Here is a 20596-nt window from a genome sequence, read left to right as displayed (position 1 = left end):
CACACTCACTCTCACTCTCTCTCACACACACATACACACTCTCTCACACACTCACTCTCTCACACACACTCTCACACACACTCACTCTCACACACACACACTTCCTCTCTCACACACACTCTCGCACACTCACTCTCTCACACTCACTCTCACACACTCTCTCTCACACACACATGCACACTCTCTCACACACTCACTCTCTCTCACACACACTCTCTCACACACATACACACTCTCTCACACACTCACTCTCTCACACACACTCTCTCACACACACATACACTCTCTCACACACTCACTTTCTCACACACACTCACACTCTCACACACACACTTCCTCTCTCACACACACTCTCTCGCACACTCACTCTCACAAACTCACTCTCTCTCACACACACATGCACACTCTCCCACACACTCACACTCTCTCACACACACATACACACTCTCACACACTCACTCTCTCTCACACACTCACACACACACGCTCTCTCTATCACACACTCACTCTCTCGCACACTCACTCTCTCTCACACACACATGCACACTCTCTCACACACTCACTCTCTCTCACACTCTCACACACACACTCTCTATCACACACATGCACACTCTCTCACACACTCACTCTCTTGCACACTCACACTTTCTCACACACATGCACAATCTCTCACACACTCTCTCTCACACACTCACTCTCTCTCACACACACATATACACTCTCTCTCACACACATACACTCTCTCACACACATACACTCTCTCACACACTCTCTCACACACACTCACTCTCTCACACACTCACTCTCACACACTCACTCTCTCACACACACATACACACTCACAAACTCACTCTCTCTCACACACACATGCACACTCTCTCACACAATCACTCTCACACGCACTTTCTCACGCACACATACTCTCACACGCACTCTCTCTCTCACACACTCTCTCACACACTCACTCTCTCACACTCACTCTCTCTCACACACACATACACACTCTCTCACACACTCACTCTCTCTCACACACACATACACACTCTCTCACACACTCACTCTCTCGCACACACTCACTCTCTCTCACACACACATACACACTCTCTCACACACTCACTTTCTCACACACACTCACTCTCACACACACACTTCCTCTCTCACACACTCTCTCGCACACTCACTCTCACACACTCACTCTCACACACTCACTCTCTCTCACACACATACACACTCTTTCACAAACTCACTCTCTCTCACACACACATGCACACTCTCTCACACACTCACTCTCTCACACTCACTCTCTCTCACACACACATGCACACTCTCTCACACACTCACTCTCTCTCACACACTCTCACACACACACTCTCTATCACACACATGCACACTCTCTCACACACTCACTCTCTTGCACACTCACACTCTCTCACACACATGCACAATCTCTCACACACTCTCTCACACACTCACTCTCTCACACACTCACTCTCTCTCACACACACATATACACTCTCTCTCACACACATGGGGCGTCATTCTCCGACCCCCCGCCGGGTCGGAGAATGGCCGTTGGCCGCCGTGAATCCCGCCCCCGCCCCCGCCGAAGTCTCCGCTCCCGGAGATTGGGCGGGGGCGGGAATCCAGCCGCGCCGGTTGGCGGGACCCCCCGCTGGATTCTCCGGCCCGGATGGGCCGAAGTCCCGCCCAGGAATTGCCTGTCCCGCCGACGTAAATCAAACCTGGTATTTACCGGCGGGACCAGGCGGCGTGGGCGGGCTCCGGGGTCCTGGGGGGGGGCGCGGGGCGATCTGACCCCGGGGGGTGCCCCCACGGTGGCCTGGCCCGCGATCGGGGCCCACCGATCCGCGGGCGGGCCTGTGCCGTGGGGGCACTCTTTCCCTTCCGCCTCCGCTACGGCCTCCACCATGGCGGAGGCGGAAGAGACTCTCCCCACTGCGCATGCGCGGGAAACTTTCGGCGGCCGCTGACGCTCCCGCGCATGCGCGGGGAAACTGACAGCGGCCGCTGACGCTCCCGCGCATGCGCCGCATTTCCGCGCCAGCTGGCGGGGCAACAAACGCCATTTCCGCCAGCTGGCGGGGCGGAAATCCCTCCGGCGTCGGCCTAGCCCCTCAATGTTGGGGCTAGGCCGCCAAAGATGCGGAGACTTCCGCACCTTTTTGCCGGCGCGATGCCCGTCTGATTTGCGCCGGCTTTGGCGCCAGTCGGCGGGCATCCCGCCGTTGGGGGAGAATTTCGCCCATGCACACTCTCACACAATCACTCCCTCACACGCACTCTCTCACACACACATACACTCAGTCTCACACGCACTCTCTCTCTCACACACTCTCTCACACACTCACTCTCTCACACTCACTCTCTCTCACACACACATACACACTCTCTCACACACGTACACACTCTCTCACACACTCACTCTCTCACACACACTCACTCTCTCACTCACACACACTTCCGCTCTCACACACTCACTCTGTCACACATTCACTCTCTCACACACTCTCTCACACACTCACTCTTTCACACTCACTCTCTCTCACACACACATACACACTCTCTCACACACACATACACTCTCTCTCACACACTCACTCTCTCACACACTCACTCTCTCACTCCCACACACTCTGCTCTCACACACTCACTCTCTCACACACTCACTCTCTCACTCACTCTCTCTCTCACACACACATACACACTCTCTCACACACTCACTCTCTCACACACACTTACTCTCTCACACACTCTCTCACACACTCACTCTCTCACACTCACTCTCTCTCACACACACATACACACTCTCTCACACACTCACTCTCTCACACACTCACTCTCTCACACTCACTCTCTCTCACACACACATACACACTCTCTCACACACACATACACTCTCTCTCACACACTCACTCTGTCACACACTCACTCTCACACACACATACACACTCTCTCACACACTCACTCTCTCACACACTCTCTCACACACTCACTCTCTCACACTCACTCTCTCTCACACACACATACACTCTCACACACTCTCTCTCTCACACACTCACTCTCTCACACTCACTCTCTCTCACACACACATACACACTCTCTCACACACACATACACTCTCTCTCACACACTCTCTCTCTCACACACTCACTCTCTCACACTCACTCTCTCTCACACACACATACACTCTCTCTCACACACACATACACTCTCTCTCACACACTCACTCACACACACTTACTCTCTCACTCCCACACACTTCTGCTCTCACACACTCACTCTCTCACACACTCACTCTCTCACACACTCACTCTCTCACACACTCACTCTCTCACAAACACAGGCCGGGATTCTCCGACCCCCTGCCGGGTGGGAGAATTCCCGGGGGGAGGCGCGAATCCCGTTCCACCGCCCCGAGGCTGGCTGCCCTATTCTCCGGCTTTGTTTTTCGGGATTCCCTCCAAGCCATTGACAGCAGCTCACCCCGGCGATTCTCTGGGCCCCGATGGACCAAGTGGGCCGTCCAGTTTTGGCCAGTCCCGCTGGCGTGATTTACTCACCTCACGCACAGCGGGACCTGGCAGGTAAGTATGCGGGTGCAGTCCTGGGGGGACGCGGGAGGATCCTACCCGGGGGCGTTGCCCACGGTAGCCTGGCCCGCGGTCAGGGCCTACCAATCCTGCGGGCGGGCTGTTTCCGTGGGGGCCCTCTTTCCACCACGCCGGGCTGCTGTAGGGCTCCACCATATTGCCCGCGGGCCAGCACGGAGAAGAGAACCTCCGCGCATGCGCGGAAATACGCCGGCCGTTCCGTGCATGCACAAGATCACGCCGGCTGTTCCGTGCATGTGTGTACTCGTGCCAGCTGTTCTGCACCGGCTGGAGCTGCGGGGACCTCTCCAGCGGCAACCCAGCCCCCGAAGAAGGGTGAGAATTCCTCACCTTGGGGGGCCATTGACGCTGGAGTCATTGCTGCCGGTTTTCCCACCGGCCTGGGGAATTAGTCCCATTTTCAGAGAATCCCGCCCACAGTATCTCTCACACACACACTCACTCTCTCTCACACACACACATCCACTCTCTCACAAAGACACACACAAACTCACTCTCTTACACACACACTCTCTCACACATACACTCACTCTCTCACAAACACACACACTTGCTTTCTCACACACACACTCACTCTCACACACTACTCACTCTCACACACACACTCACTCACTCTCACACACACACACTCACTCTCTCAAACGCACACTCTCAGACACACACACTCACATTCACTCTCTCTCTCACACACGCACACTCTCATACACACACACTCTCTCTCACACGCACACTCTCTCTCTCAGACACACTCAGTCTCACACACACTCACTCTCACACAAACACTCACTCATACACACACTCACTCACACATGCTCACTGTCTCACACACTCACTTTCTCTCCATACTCTCACACACACACTTACCCACACACACACTCGCTATCTCACAGGCACTCACTATCTCACACACACACACTCACTGTCTCACACATACACACACTCACTGTCTCACATACTCACACACACTCATTATCTCACACACACTCACTCACTCTCTCACACACACTCACTATCTCAAAAACACACACACACTCACTATCTCACACACACTCACTATCTCACACACTCACTCACTCTCTCACACAGACTCACTATCTCACACACACTCACCATCACATACACACACACACTCACTCTCTCACACACCCTCACTATCTCACACACACCCACTATCTCACACACTCACTCTCTCACACACACTCACTATCTCACACACACTCACACACACACTCTCTCACACACACTCACTATCTCACACACACTCACTCTCTCACACACACTCACTATCTCACACACACTCACTATCTCATACACACACACACTCACTCTCTCACACACCCTCACTATCTCACACACACTCACTATCTCACACACACTCACTCTCTCACACACACTATCTCACACACACTAACTATCTCACACACACTCACTCTCACACACACTCACTCTCTCACTCACACACACTTCTGCTCTCACACTCACTATCTCACACACACTCACTATCTCACACACTCACTCACTCTCTCACACACACTCACCATCACATACACACACACACTCACTCTCTCACACACCCTCACTATCTCACACACACCCACTATCTCACACACTCACTCTCTCACACACACTCACTATCTCACACACACTCACACACACACTCTCTCACACACACTCACTATCTCACACACACTCACTCTCTCACACACACTCACTATCTCACACACACTCACTATCTCATACACACACACACTCACTCTCTCACACACCCTCACTATCTCACACACACTCACTATCTCACACACTCACTCTCTCCCACACACTCACTATCTCACACACACTCACTATCTCACACACACTCACACACACACACACTCTCTCACACACACTCACTATCTCACACACACTCACTCTCTCACACACACTATCTCACACACACTAACTATCTCACACACACTCACTCTCACACACACTCACTCTCTCACTCACACACACTTCTGCTCTCACACTCACTATCTCACACACACTCACTATCTCACACACACTCACTCTCTCACACACACTCACTCTCTCGCTCACACACACACTCTCTCACACACTCACTCTCTCACACACACTCACTCTCTCACACACACACACTTCCGCTCTCACACACTATCTCACAATCTCACACACACACACTCACTATCTCACATACACTCACTATCTCACACACACACACACATATTCACTATCTCACACACACACACACACACACATATTCACTATCTCACACACACACACTCACACACACGCACTCAGATCTCACACACACTCACTATCTCACACACACTCACTGTCACACACACACTCACTCTCGCACACACACTCACTATCTCACACACACTCACTATCTCACACACAATATCTCACACACACTCACTGTCACACACACTCACTATCTCACACACACTCATTATCTCACACACACTCACACACACTATCTCACACACACTCACTATCTCACACACACTCACACACACACTATCTCAAACACACTCACTATCTCACACACACTCACTCTCTCACACACACTCACTATCTCAAACACACTCACTATCTCACACACACTCACTCTCTCACACACACACACTATCTTACACACACTCACTCTCTCACACACACTATCTAACACACACTCACTATCTCCCACACACTCACGATCTCATACACACACACACACTCACTATCTCACACACACTCACTATCTCACACACATACACACTCTCACACACACTCTCTCGCACACTCACTCTCTCACACACTCTCTCGCACACTCACTCTCTCACACTCACTCACACACTCACTCTCTCTCACACACACATACACACTCTTTCACAAACTCACTCTCTCTCACACACACATGCACTCTCTCTCACACACTCACTCTATCTCACACAGTCTCACACACAAACACTCTCTCACACACACTCTCATACACTCACTCTCTCTCACACACACATACAGACTCTCTCACACACTCACTTTCTCACACACACTCACACACACACACTCACTATCTCTCACACACACACACTCAGATCTCACACACACTCACTATCTCACACACACTCACTGTCACACACACACTGACTCTCACACACACACTCACTATCTCACACACACTCACTATCTCACACACAATATCTCACACACACTCACTGTCACACACACTCACTATCTCACACACACTCACTATCTCACACACACTCTCACACACAAACACTACCTCACACACACTCACTATCTCACACACACTCACTGTCACACACACACTCACTCTCGCACACACACTCACTATCTCACACACACTCACTATCTCACACACAATATCGCACACACACTCACTGTCACACACACTCACTATCTCACACACACTCACTATCTCACACACACTCACACACACAGTCACTCTCTCACACACACCCACTATCTTACACACACTCACTATCTCACACACACTATCTCATACACACTCACTATCACACACAGTCACTATCTCACACACACACACACACTCTCACACACACTCACTATCTCACACACACTCAGTCTCACACACACTATCTCACACACACTCACTCTCTCACACACACTATCTCACACACACTCACTATCTCACACACACTCACTCTCTCACACACACTATCTCACACACACTCACTATCTCCCACACACTCACGATCTCATACACACACACACACTCACTATCTCACACACACTCACTATCTCACACACATACACACTCTCTCACACACACTCTCTCGCACACTCACTCTCTCACACTTACTCACACACTCACTCTCTCTCACACACACATACACACTCTTTCACAAACTCACTCTCTCTCACACACACATGCACTCTCTCTCACACACTCACTCTCTCTCACACACACTCTCTCACACACATACACTCTCTCACACACACTCTCACACACTAACTCTCTCTCACACACACATACAGACTCTCTCACACACTCACTTTCTCACACGCACTCACACTCTCACACACACTCACTCTCACACACCCACTCTCTCTCACACACACATACACACTCTTTCACAAACTCACTCTCTCTCACACACATGCACACTCTCTCACACACTCACACTCTCTCACACGCACACTCTCTCACACACACACGCTCTCACACACTCACTCTCTCTCACACTCTCACACACACTCTCTCTCTATCACACACTCACTCTCTCACACACTCACTCTCACACTCACTCTCTCACACACAAATGCACACTCTCTCACACACTCACTCTCTCTCACACACTCACACACACACTCTCTCTATCACACACTCACTCTCACACACTCACTCTCTCACACACACTCTCTCACACACACATACACACTCTCTCACACACTCACTTTCTCACACACACTCACTCTCACACACACACTTCCTCTCTCACACACTCTCTCGCACACTCACTCTCTCTCACACACACATACACACTCTTTCACAAAGTCACTCTCTCTCACACACACATGCACACTCTCTCACACACTCACTCTCTCACACAGTCTCACACACACACTCTCTCTATCACACACTCACTCCACACACTCACTCTCTCACACACACTCACTCTCTCACTCACACACACTTCACAAGAAGGTGAATGACCTCGTCAGAGCAGGCAGGGTGAGCCTCCCCCATATCCCCCCTCCCCCATATCCCCCCTCCCCCATATCCCCCCTCCCCCATATCCCCCCTCCCCCATATCCCTTCTCCCCCATATCCCCCTCCCCCATATCCCCCCTCCCCATATCCCCCCTCCCCCATATCCCCCCTCCCCATATCCCTCCCTCCCCCATATCCCCCTCCCCCATATTCCCCCCTCCCCCATATCCCCCATACCCCATATCCCCCCTCCCCCATATCCCCCCTCCCCCATACCCCCATATCCCACCTCCCCCATATCCCCCCTCCCCCATATCCCCCCTCCCCCATATCCCCCCTCCCCATATCCCCCCTATCCCCCCTCCCCCATATCCCCCGTATCCCCCCCTCCCCCATATCCCCCCTTCCCCATATCCCCCATATCCCCAAGTGAATCCAGCCCTAACCTTAACCTCTGCAATGCACGCGCAACCGATGGCGTGCATTCATATACCTGCCTAACACTGTTGCCTTTTACCCCTGCCACCCCCCCCCCCACAGGATAAGCGCGCACACAACAATAGGGAGCATGTGAGGACTGGAGGAGGCCCCGCTGATGAGAGGCCACTGACCGTACACGAGGAAAGGGCCCTGGAACTGGCTGGCGGACCTGACGACCGGGAGGTTGCTGATGCAGAGGTCGGGGGCGTTGTAGCAAGTGAGCCACCGACAGCCCGTCCCCATATCCCCCCTCCCCTATATCCCCCTCCCCCATATCACCTGATCACTGCCTGATGTCTAACCATGCATGCTTCATTGTGTATCGCAGGACCAAACGTCCAGGCACCCATCCCCGCAGATGCAGACCGCCCGCAGGATGCCCCTCGGAGACCACGGGAGACGGAGAGACCCGGACCCTCCAGCATGCGACGCCCGCAGGATGCCCATCGGAGGCCACGGGAGACGGAGAGACCCGGACCCTCCAGCATGCGACGCCCGCAGGATGCCCCTCGGAGGCCACGGGAGACGGAGAGACCCGGACCCTCCAGCATGCGACGCCCACAGGATGCCCCTCGCACACCACGGGAGACGGAGAGACCCGCACCCTCCAGCATGCGACGCCCGCAGGATGCCCCTCGGAGACCACGGGAGACGGAGAGACCCGGACCCTCCAGCATGCGACGCCCGCAGGATGCCCCTCGGAGACCACGGGAGACGGAGAGACCCGCACCCTCCAGCATGCGACGCCTGCAGGATGCCCCTCGCACACCACGGGAGACGGAGAGACCCGCACCCTCCAGCATGCGACGCCCGCAGGATGCCCCTCGCACACCACGGGAGACGGAGAGACCTGGAGCAACAGGGAGACGACACCCCCGTCACGTGCGGGAGTGACCACCCAGCGACGAGGGGGGCAGCCACAGGCCCCCGTCACATCCGAGCCAAGACACCACTACCCAGGACACCACTACCCGGGACACCACTACCCGGGACAGCACTGCCCAGGACACCCCTGCCCGGGACAGCACTACCCAGGAAGACGAAATACCGGACAGTGACTCAGAGTGGATGGGTGGAGACGAACCCCCACCCCAAAGTGCCATGGACTCAGAGTGGGACGAAGAGCACGACACAACGCCACTGCTGTCACCAACACCCTCCACCATCGCAGAAACACTCACCTCGGTTGGGCACTTTAGTGATGAGGCATCTGGTACACTCACTGGTGCGCACAACACAGCCGTCCCGGTACAGCAGGTGGAGGTAGGAGCAGCAGAGGGGCCGGGCGGTCGGAGGGCAGCCCAGCCCAAGCGAACATCTGCCGCCCAGATGGATCCCGGGTTCCTGGAGTTACCACACCCACACATAGATCCGATGCAACCACCGACCCGGAGATGAGCGAAGAGGGTGACGGGCGGCTTGCGGCGGCTGCAGTCGCAGGTGGAGGAGTCCACCCGCGTCCAGGAGCTGGGACTGGTGCCGGTCATGCGTGCCACCCAAGTTGACACCGCACGGGTGGCGTCCGCGGTGGAGGCAATGGGTGCGACGGTGTCAGACATGGGGAACGGTTTGCGAGGCCTGGGGCTTTCCGTGCAGGCGGCGTCTGTGGCCCAGGAAATGGCTGCCCTCACACAGGAGGCCATGAGCCAGTGCCAGCGCCAGATGGCAGAGGCGCTCAACGCCATAGCCCAGTCTCTGCAGGCCATGGCCCAGTCTCAGCAGGCCATGGCCCAGTCTCAGCAGGCCATGGCCCAGTCTCAGCAGGCCATGGCCCAGTCTCTGCAGGCCATCGCTGAGGGCATCGGCGCCAGTGGCCATGTGCGAGCCGGAGTCGCACTGACACAGACAGGGTTTGCCAACCCCCTGGGCTCCATGGCTGCAAACCTGCAGACCCCTGTCGATACCAGCACGGGCCTCCAGGACTGGCAGCGCCAGATGTCGGGGGCGCGTCGGATGGCCAGTCCGTTCGCATCCCCCACCCATGTAGAGGCCTGGGGGCCATCGGGCACCCCGCGGGAGGAGGAGGTGGTGTGGTCCATCCCGGCTCCCCCTGTAGGGGAGGTCCCGGTACACCGCGACACCTCGGACTCCCCCCCCTTCCATCCCAGGTGCATCGGGTGGGCAACGGGCAGGACAGGCTGGCAGCTCGCCATCCCAGTCGCCCGGGCCGCAGCCTGGCCCATCTAGGCCAGGACGCCCCAGGAAACGGCCGCCAAAGGGATCCAGTGTCAGAGGGCAGGAATCACAGGAGTCCACCTCCAGTTCTGCTGTACCGTCTGGGGAACCACGTAGACGTAGTCAAAGGGCCCGTAAGGCCAAACAATTAGACACTGAGTAAGTTGGCACGGGTGCAGGGCACAGATGAGTTTTAGGGGCTAGGGCACGTGCATGAACTCCTTTGGTTATTAAAGTCAATGTTACACGTACAGAAGCTGCCTTTGTGCTCTGTCCAAAGCGTGCGGGGGTGTCATGTACGTTGAGCGCAAGTGTGTGTGTGAGGGGTGGTCTTACCTCAGCCCCAGGTGAGTCTGCCCCCTTCCCCCTGGGCCGCCATCAACATCCCCCGGGCAGAGGACGGGACCGTGCGCTGCAGTGTCACAGCCGCATGCAGGGATGGTCCGGGTGGATGGTGGTACTGTGGCCATGGGTCAGACATAGTCCAACGATGTAGAGCCAGGAGCTCACCGCAGGGCGGGTTGTCATCATCTTCCATGGCCTGCAATAGACACGCGTCCACCCGCATCTGTGTGAGCCCGGCCCATTGTGCCGCAGGTGGATCGGCATTGGGGGGGGGTGGTGTGCATGCGGGTGGGGTGTGTGGGGTTGGGGAGGGGGGTGAGGGTGCTGGGTGGGTGGATGGGTGGGGGGTGTGGGTGGTCGGCTGTTGCCATGGTGTGCGGTCTGTGGCCATACTACCCGATTCCCACGCCCACCTAGTCAGTGAAGCAGGCGGCTATCAGTCTGTCCCGTGCCCGCTGGGCCAGCCGGTAACGGTGGTCAGCCACCCGCCTGTGTCTACCCCGTCTGCCCTGACCATTACCCCCATTCCCCTCATCTGGGGAGGACTGCGCCTCTTCCTGCTGCTCCTCCACTCCGCCCTCCTCTGCCTGCGGCACATCGCCCCTCTGCTGGGCTATGTTGTGCAGGACGCAGCACACCACAATGATGCGGCCGACCCTATCTGACCGATACTGGAGGGCGCCCCCAGAGAGGTCCAGGCACCTGAAACGCATCTTCAGCACGCCAAAGCACCTCTCGATCACTCCCCTTGTCGCTACATGGGCATCATTGTAGCGGTTCTCCGCCTCATTGCGTGGCCTCCGTATAGGCGTCATCAGCCACGATCGCAATGGGTAGCCCCTGTCGCCCAGCAACCAGCCCCTCAGCCGGGGATGGCGTCCCTCGTACATGCCGGGGATGGATGACCGCGACAACACGTATGAGTCGTGTACACTGCCTGGGTAACGGGCGCAGACGTGCAGGATCATCATGCGGTGGTCGCAGACCACCTGTATGTTCATCGAATAGGTCCCCTTCCTATTGCTGAACACGGCCCTGTTATCTGCAGGTGGCCGCACGGCGACGTGCATCCCATCGATCGCGCCCTGGACCATGGGGAACCCGGCAACGGCAGAGAAACCCACGGCCCGGGCATCTTGGCCGGCCCGGTCCACGGGGAAGCGGATGTAGCGGTGCACCATGGCATATAGGGCATCTGTCACTGCCCGGATGCACCGATGCGCCGATGTCTGCGATATGCCGGACAGGTCCCCACTCGGTGCCTGGAATGACCCCGTTGCATAAAGGTTCAGGGCCACCGTAACCTTGACGGACGCGGGGAGAGGGTGTCCCCCGCCAGTGCCACGCGGTGACAGGTGTGCCAGCAGGTGGCAGATGTGTGCCACGGTTTCCCGCCTCATCCGGAGTCTCCTCCTGCATTCCCGGTCCGTGAGGTCCTGGTATGACTGCCGGGGCCGGTACACACGGGGCGCCCTCGGGTGCCTCCGTTGCCGTGGGGCCGCGACGTCCTCCTCCCCCTCCTCGTCCTGTCGGTCAGGTGTCCCTCCAGCCTGGGCGGCTGCCGCCTGCCCCTCTGCGGCAGCCTGCGCCGCCTCTCTGGCACGCTCCTCCTCCTCCTCCTCATCCAGGGCAACATAGACATGAGCGGCTGCCGCCACGGCGGCCAACATCGCTGGATGATCGGAAAACATGACGGCCTGGTGGGGGGGAGGGGAACGACGACATGTCATCATTGCCCATATCCCCTCCTCCCCCGAGCCAGGTGGCATGGACCGCATGGGTCCAACTGTTGGAGGCTGGCACCTGGCCAGGTGGACCAACTCACTTGCCCTCGCATCCCCATCCCCGGCACGGACACCTCCCCAACCTCCACCCCGGCACGGGCCCCCCCCCAACCTCCACCCCGGCACGGATCCCCCATCCCCCTCCCCGGCACGGACCCCTCCCCCAACCTCCTCCCCGGCACGGACCCCCCCCCAACCTCCACCCCGGCACGGACCCCCCCCAACCTCCACCCCGGCACAGACCCCCCCCCCCAAACTCCACCCCGGCACGGACACCCCCCCAATCTCCACCCCGGCACGGACCCACCCCCAACTTCCACCCCGGCACGGACCCCCATCCCCCTCCCCGGCACGGACCCCCCCCCCAAGCTCCACCCCGGCACGGACCCCCCCCCAACCTCCACCCCGGCACGGACCCCCCATCCCCCTCCCCGGCACGGACCCCCCCCCATCCCCCTCCCCGGCACGGACCCCCCCCACCCCCTCCCCGGCACGGACCCCCCCCCATCCCACTCCCTGGCACGGACCCCCCCCCCAACCTCCACCCCGGCACGGACCCCCCCCAACCTCCACCCCGGCATGGACCCCCCATCCTCCTCCCCGGCACGGACCCCCCCCCAACCTCCACCCCTGCACGGACCCCCCCCAACCTCCACCCCGGCATGGACCCCCCAGCCCCCTCCCCGGCACGGACCCCCCCACAACCTCCACCCCGGCACGGACCCCCCATCCCCCTCCCCGGCACGGACCCCCCTCCCCAACCTCCACCCCGGCATGGACCCCCCCCCCCCCCAACCTCCACCCCGGCATGGAACCCCCCCAACCTCCACCCCGGCACGGAGCCCCCATCCCCCTCCCCGGCACGGAACCCCCCCCAACCTCCACCCCGGCACGGACCCCCCATCCCCCTCCCCGGCATGGACACCCCCCCAACCTCCACCCCGGCACAGACCCCCCCCCCCCAACCTCCACCCCGGCACGGACCCCCCCCAACCTCCACCCCGGCACGGAGCCCCCACCCCCCTCCCCGGCACGGACCCCCCCCATCCCCCTCCCCGACACGGACCCCCCCATCCCCCTCCCCGGCACGGACCCCCCATCCCCCTTCCCGGCACGGACCCCCCCCAACCTCCACCCCGGCACGGAGCCCCCATCCCCCTCCCCGGCACGGAACCCCCCCCAACCTCCACCCCGGCACGGACCCCCCATCCCCCTCCCCGGCACGGACATCCCCCAACCTCCACCCCGGCACAGACCCCCCCCCCCCAACCTCCACCCCGGCACGGACCCCCCCCAACCTCCACCCCGGCACGGAGCCCCCATCCCCCTCCCCGGCACGGACCCCCCCCCCCCATCCCCCTCCCCGACACGGACCCCCCCATCCCCCTCCCCGGCACGGACCCCCCATCCCCCTTCCCGGCACGGACCCCCCCCCAACCTCCACCCCGGCACGGAGCCCCCATCCCCCTCCCCGGCACGGAACCCCCCCCAACCTCCACCCCGGCACGGACCCCCCATCCCCCTCCCCGGCACGGACACCCCCCCAACCTCCACCCCGGCACAGACCCCCCCCCAACCTCCACCCCGGCACGGACCCCCCCCCAACCTCCACCCCGGCACGGAGCCCCCATCCCCCTCCCCGGCACGGACCCCCCCCCATCCCCCTCCCCGACATGGACCCCCCCCATCCCCCTCCCCGGCACGGACCCCCCATCCCCCTTCCCGGCACGGACCCCCCCCAACCTCCACCCCGGCACGGAGCCCCCATCCCCCTCCCCGGCACGGACCCCCCCCCCAACCTCCACCCCGGCATGGACCCCCCCCAACCTCCACTCCGGCACGGACCCCCCCCCAATCTCCACACCGGCACGGACCCCCCATCCCCCTCCCCGGCATGGACCACCCCCCCACAACCTCCACCCCAGCATGGACCCCCCCCCCAACCTCCACCCCGGCACGGATCCCCCATCCCCCTCCCCGGCACGGACCCCTCCCCCCCAACCGCCACCCCGGCACGGACCCCCCCCAACCTCCACCCCGGCACGGACCCCCCCAACCTCTACCCCGGCACGGAGCCCCCATCTCCCTCCCCTGCAGGAACCCCCCCTCAACCTCCACCCCGGCACGGACCCCCCCCCCCAACCTCCACCCCGGCACGGACCCCCCATCCCTCTCCCCGGCACGGACCCCCCCCCCCAACCTCCACCCCGACACGGACCCCCCCCCCCAACCTCCACCCCGGCACGGACCCCCCATCCCCCTCCCCTGCACGGACCACCCCCATCCTCCTCCCCGGCACGGACCCCCCCATCCCCCTCCCCGGCACGGCCCCCCCATCCCCCTCCCCGGCACTCCCCCGGAGCCCAGCCTATTCTCCGACGGCAGCGGCGACATTAACGCCCCGCCGACTTTTCTCCCTTCGGAGACTTGGCAACGGGCGGGGGCGGGATTCACGGCGGCCAACGGCCATTCTCCGACCCGCTGGGGGGTCGGAGAATGACGCCCACTATCTCATACACACTCACTATCTCACACACACTCAGTCTCTCACACACACTCTCTCACACACTCACTTTCTCACACACACTCACTCTTACACACACACACTTCCTCTCTGACACACTCACTCTCACACTCACTCTCTCACACACCCACTCTCTCTCACACACATGCACACTCTCTCACACACTCACTCTCTCACACATTCACTCTCTCTCACACACATGCACACTCTCTCACACACTCACTCTCTCACACTCACTCTCTCTCACACACATACACACTCTCACTCTCTCACACACACTTCCTCTCTCACACTCTCACTCTCACACACACTCTCTCTCACACACACATACACACTCACAAACTCACTCTCTCTCACACACACATACACACTCTTTGACAAACTCACTCTCTCTCACACACACATGCACACTCTCTCACACACTCACACTCTCTCACACACACACTCTTACACACACACACTTCCTCTCTGACACACTCACTCTCACACTCACTCTCTCTCACACACACATGCACACTCTCTCACACACTCACTCTCTCACACACCCACTCTCTCTCACACACATGCACACTCTCTCACACACTCACTCTCTCACACATTCACTCTCTCTCACACACATGCACACTCTCTCACACACTCACTCTCTCACACTCACTCTCTCTCACACACATACACACTCTCACTCTCTCACACACACTTCCTCTCTCACACTCTCACTCTCACACACACTCTCTCTCACACACACATACACACTCACAAACTCACTCTCTCTCACACACACATACACACTCTTTGATAAAACTCACTCTCTCTCACACACACATGCACACTCTCTCACACACTCACACTCTCTCACACACACACTCTCTCACACACATACACCCTCTCACACACTCACTCTCTCTCTCACACTCTCACACACACACTCTCTCTATCACACACTCACTCTCTCACACTCACTCTCTCTCACACACACATGCACACTCTCTCACACACTCACTCTCTCTCACACACTCTCACACACACTCTCTCTATCACACACTCACTCTCACACACTCACTCTCTCACACACACTCTCTCTTACACACACATACACACTCTCACACACTCTCTTTCTCACACACACTCACCCTCACACACACACTTCCTCTCTCACACACTCTCTCACACACTCACTCTCACACACTCACTCTCACACACTCACTCTCTCTCACGCACACATACACACCCTTTCACAAACTCACTCTCTCACACACACATGCACACTCTCTCACACACTCACACTCTCTCACACACACATACACACTCTCACACACTCACTCTCTCACACACTCACACACACACTCTATCACACACTCACTCTCTCACACACTCACTCTCACAATCACTCTCTCTCACACACACATGCACACTCTCTCACACACTCACTCTCTCTCACACACACATATACACTCTCTCTCACACACATACACACTCTCACACTCTCACACACTCTCTCTCACACACTCACTCTCACTCACTCACTCTCTCACACACTCACTCTCTCACACACACATATACACTATCTCTCACACATACACACTCTCACACTCTCACTCTCACACACTCTCTCACACACACTATCTCACACACACTCACTATCTCACACACACTCACTATCTCACACACACACACTCACTATCTCACACACACTCACTATCTCACACACTCTCTCACACACACTCACTATCTCACACACACTCACTATCTCATACACACTCACTATCTCATACACACACACACACACACTCACTATCTCACACACACTCACTACCTCACACACTCACTCTCTCACACACACTCACTATCTCACACACACTCACTATCTCACACACACTCACTATCTCATACACACACACACACACTCACTATCTCACACACACTCACTACCTCACACACACACACACTATCTCACACACAAACACACATTCACTCTCTCACACACACTCACTTTCTCACACACACTCACTTTCTCACACACACTATCTCACACACACTCACTGTCACACACACTCACTATCTTACACACACACACTCACTCTCTCACACACACTCACTATCTCACACACACTCACTATCTCAAACACACTCACTATCTCACACACACTCACTATCTCACACACACACACTCACTCACTCTCTCACACACTGACTATCTTACACACACTCACTATCTCACACACACTCTCTATCTCACACACTCACACTATCTCACACACACTCACACTCTCTCACACACACACTCACTATCTCACACACACTCACTCTCTCACACACACTATTTCACACATACTAACTATCTCACACACACTCACTCTCTCACACACACTCACTATCTCACACGCACTCACTCACTCACACTCTCTCACACACTCACTCACACACACACTCACTCTCTCACTCACACACACTACCGCTCTCACACTCACTATCTCACACACACTCACTATCTCACACACACTCTCTCTATCACTCACACACACACTCTCTCACACACTCACTCTCTCACACACACTCACTCTCTCACTCACACACTTCCGCTCTCACACACTATCTCACAATCTCACACACACTCACACACACACACTCTCTCACACATACACACTCACTATCTCACACACACTCACTGTCTCACACACACTCATTCTCTCACACTCACTATCACACACTCACTCACTCTCACACACACTCACTATCTCACACAAACACACTATCTCATACACACACACACACTCACTATCTCACACACACTCACTCTCTCACACACGCTCACTGTCTCACACACTCACTCTCTCACACACACTCACTATCTCACACACACTCACTATCTCACACATTCACTATCTCACACACACTCACACACACACACTCACACACACACACTCACTATCTCACACACACTCACACACACACTCACTATCTCACACACACTCACTATCTCACACACACTCACTCTCGCACACACACTCACTATCTCACACACACTATCTCACACACACTCACAGTCACACACACTCACTATCTCACACACACTCACTATCTCACACACACTCACTATCTCACACACACTCACTATCTCACACACACTCTGACAGTCCGGCACTCCCTCAGTACTGGCCCTACGACAGTGCATCACTCCCTCAGTACTGACCCTCTGACAGTGCAGCACTCCCTCAGTACTGACCCTCTGACAGTGCATCACTCCCTCAGTACTGACCCTCTGACAGTGCAGCACTCCCTCAGAACTGACCCTTTGACAGTGCAGCACTCCCTCAGAACTGACCCTCTGACAGTGCATCACTCCCTCAGTACTGACCCTCTGACAGTGCAGCACTCCCTCAGAACTGACCCTCTAACAGTGCAGCACTCCCACAAAGTGACCCTCTGACAGTGCAGCACTCCCTCAGAACTGACCCTCTGACAGTGCAGCACTCCCTCAGTCCTGACCCTCTGACAGTGCAGCACTCCCTCAGTACTGACCCTCTGGCAGTGCATGACTCCCTCAGTACTGACCCTCGGACAGTGCAGCACTCCCTCAGAACTGACCCTCTGACAGTGCATCACTCCCTCAGAACTGACTCTCTGACAGTGCAGCACTCCCTCAGAACTGACCCTCTGACAGTGCAGCACTCCCACAAAGTGACCCTCTGACAGTGCAGCACTCCCTCAGTCCTGACCCTCTGACAGTGCAGCACTCCCTCAGTACTGACCCTCTGACAGTGCAGCACTCCGTCAGTACTGACCCTCTGACAGTGCTGTATTCCCTCAGTACTGATCCTCTGACAGTGCAGCACTCCCTCAGTACTGACCCTCTGACAGTGCAGCACTCCCTCACCACTGACCCTCTGACAGTGCAGCACTCCCTCAGTACTGACCTTCTGACAGTGCAGCACTCCCTCAGTACTGATCCTCTGACAGTGCAGCACTCCCTCAGTACTGGCCCTCTGACAGAGCAGCGCTCCCTCAGTACTGATCCTCTGACAGTGCAGCACTCCCTCAGTACTGATCCTCTGACAGTGCAGCACTCCCTCAGTACTGACCTTCTGATAGTGCAGCGCTCCCTCAGTACTGACGCTCTGACAGTGCAACACTCCCTCAGTACTGACCCTCTGACAGTGCAGCACTCCCTCAGTACTGACCCTCTGACAGTGCAGCACTCCCTCAGCACTGACCCTCTGACAGTGCAGCACTCCCTCAGTACTGACCCTCTGACAGTGCAGCACTCCCTCAGTACTGACCCTCTGACAGTGCAGCGCTCCCTCAGTACTGACCCTCTGCCAGTGCAGCACTCCCACAAAGTGACCCTCTGACAGTGCCGCACTCCTACAGTACTGATCCTGACTGTCCGCCACTTCCTCCAACAACCTGCTTGTGACTCACCGACTCCTTGTGCTTTTCCGGGACCTCTTGAAGCTGATTGGCCTGAGCTTTTGTATTCCCCTCCATCTTCTCCACAGGTTCCTGCTGGTGAACATTCTGTTCCTGGAGAAGTCTGTTGTCTTGCTCTGAAATGGAATATACCCATATGACAAAACATATCATTTCGGCCGTGATGATGAAAAAAGCGATTATGAAAGGGTCTTTTCTAGTGAAGGCTAATAAAGATCTAAACATTCTGCCGTTCTGTCTGCTCGGGTTCGGAGAGCAACAGGGAAATGATCAGAGGCCAGTCAAGCCCAAGGTTGATGCTTGAGAGAAGTTTCACTTCCTTTTCTGTGAGGAAATGTAATACGGTGCTGTTTCTGTTTCACCATGTCAACACCAAGTCTCTGGAAACAACAAGATGTTCAGAATTGCACCTGATTGGCTCAGCAAGGATCACTCACAGGGGATTATAAACAGGTAAAACAGGAAATGCAGAAAATGCTAATACCTGGTGATATTAGGAACTTGGGTACAGAAATTGCATCGAAGATACAGCAGGCACGCTAGGGGTTAA

General features: G+C 57.0%; 1 protein-coding gene across 2 annotated transcripts in view; it reads right to left on the bottom strand.

Annotated features, from left to right (window-relative positions):
• The window catches only part of LOC140395011 (uncharacterized), a 67187-nt gene extending 46901 nt beyond the window's left edge, over positions 1-20286 (bottom strand). Inside the window, exon 1 of one of the 2 annotated variants that reach the window (XM_072482322.1) lies at positions 20038-20286. In XM_072482322.1, the coding sequence (XP_072338423.1) occupies positions 20038-20271 (234 nt within the window). In that variant the 5' untranslated portion in view covers positions 20272-20286. Of the gene's footprint in view, positions 1-3581; positions 3784-20037 lie in introns of those variants that run through there. The other variant, XM_072482323.1, reaches the window with a different exon arrangement.
• Positions 20287-20596: the final 310 nt, after the last annotated feature.

Source organism: Scyliorhinus torazame, chromosome 18 (genome assembly GCF_047496885.1).
Source record: "Scyliorhinus torazame isolate Kashiwa2021f chromosome 18, sScyTor2.1, whole genome shotgun sequence".
Classification (NCBI taxonomy): domain Eukaryota; kingdom Metazoa; phylum Chordata; class Chondrichthyes; order Carcharhiniformes; family Scyliorhinidae; genus Scyliorhinus; species Scyliorhinus torazame.
Note: the sequence above shows the minus strand (reverse complement) of the source record. Positions and strands in the feature narration are given on the sequence as shown.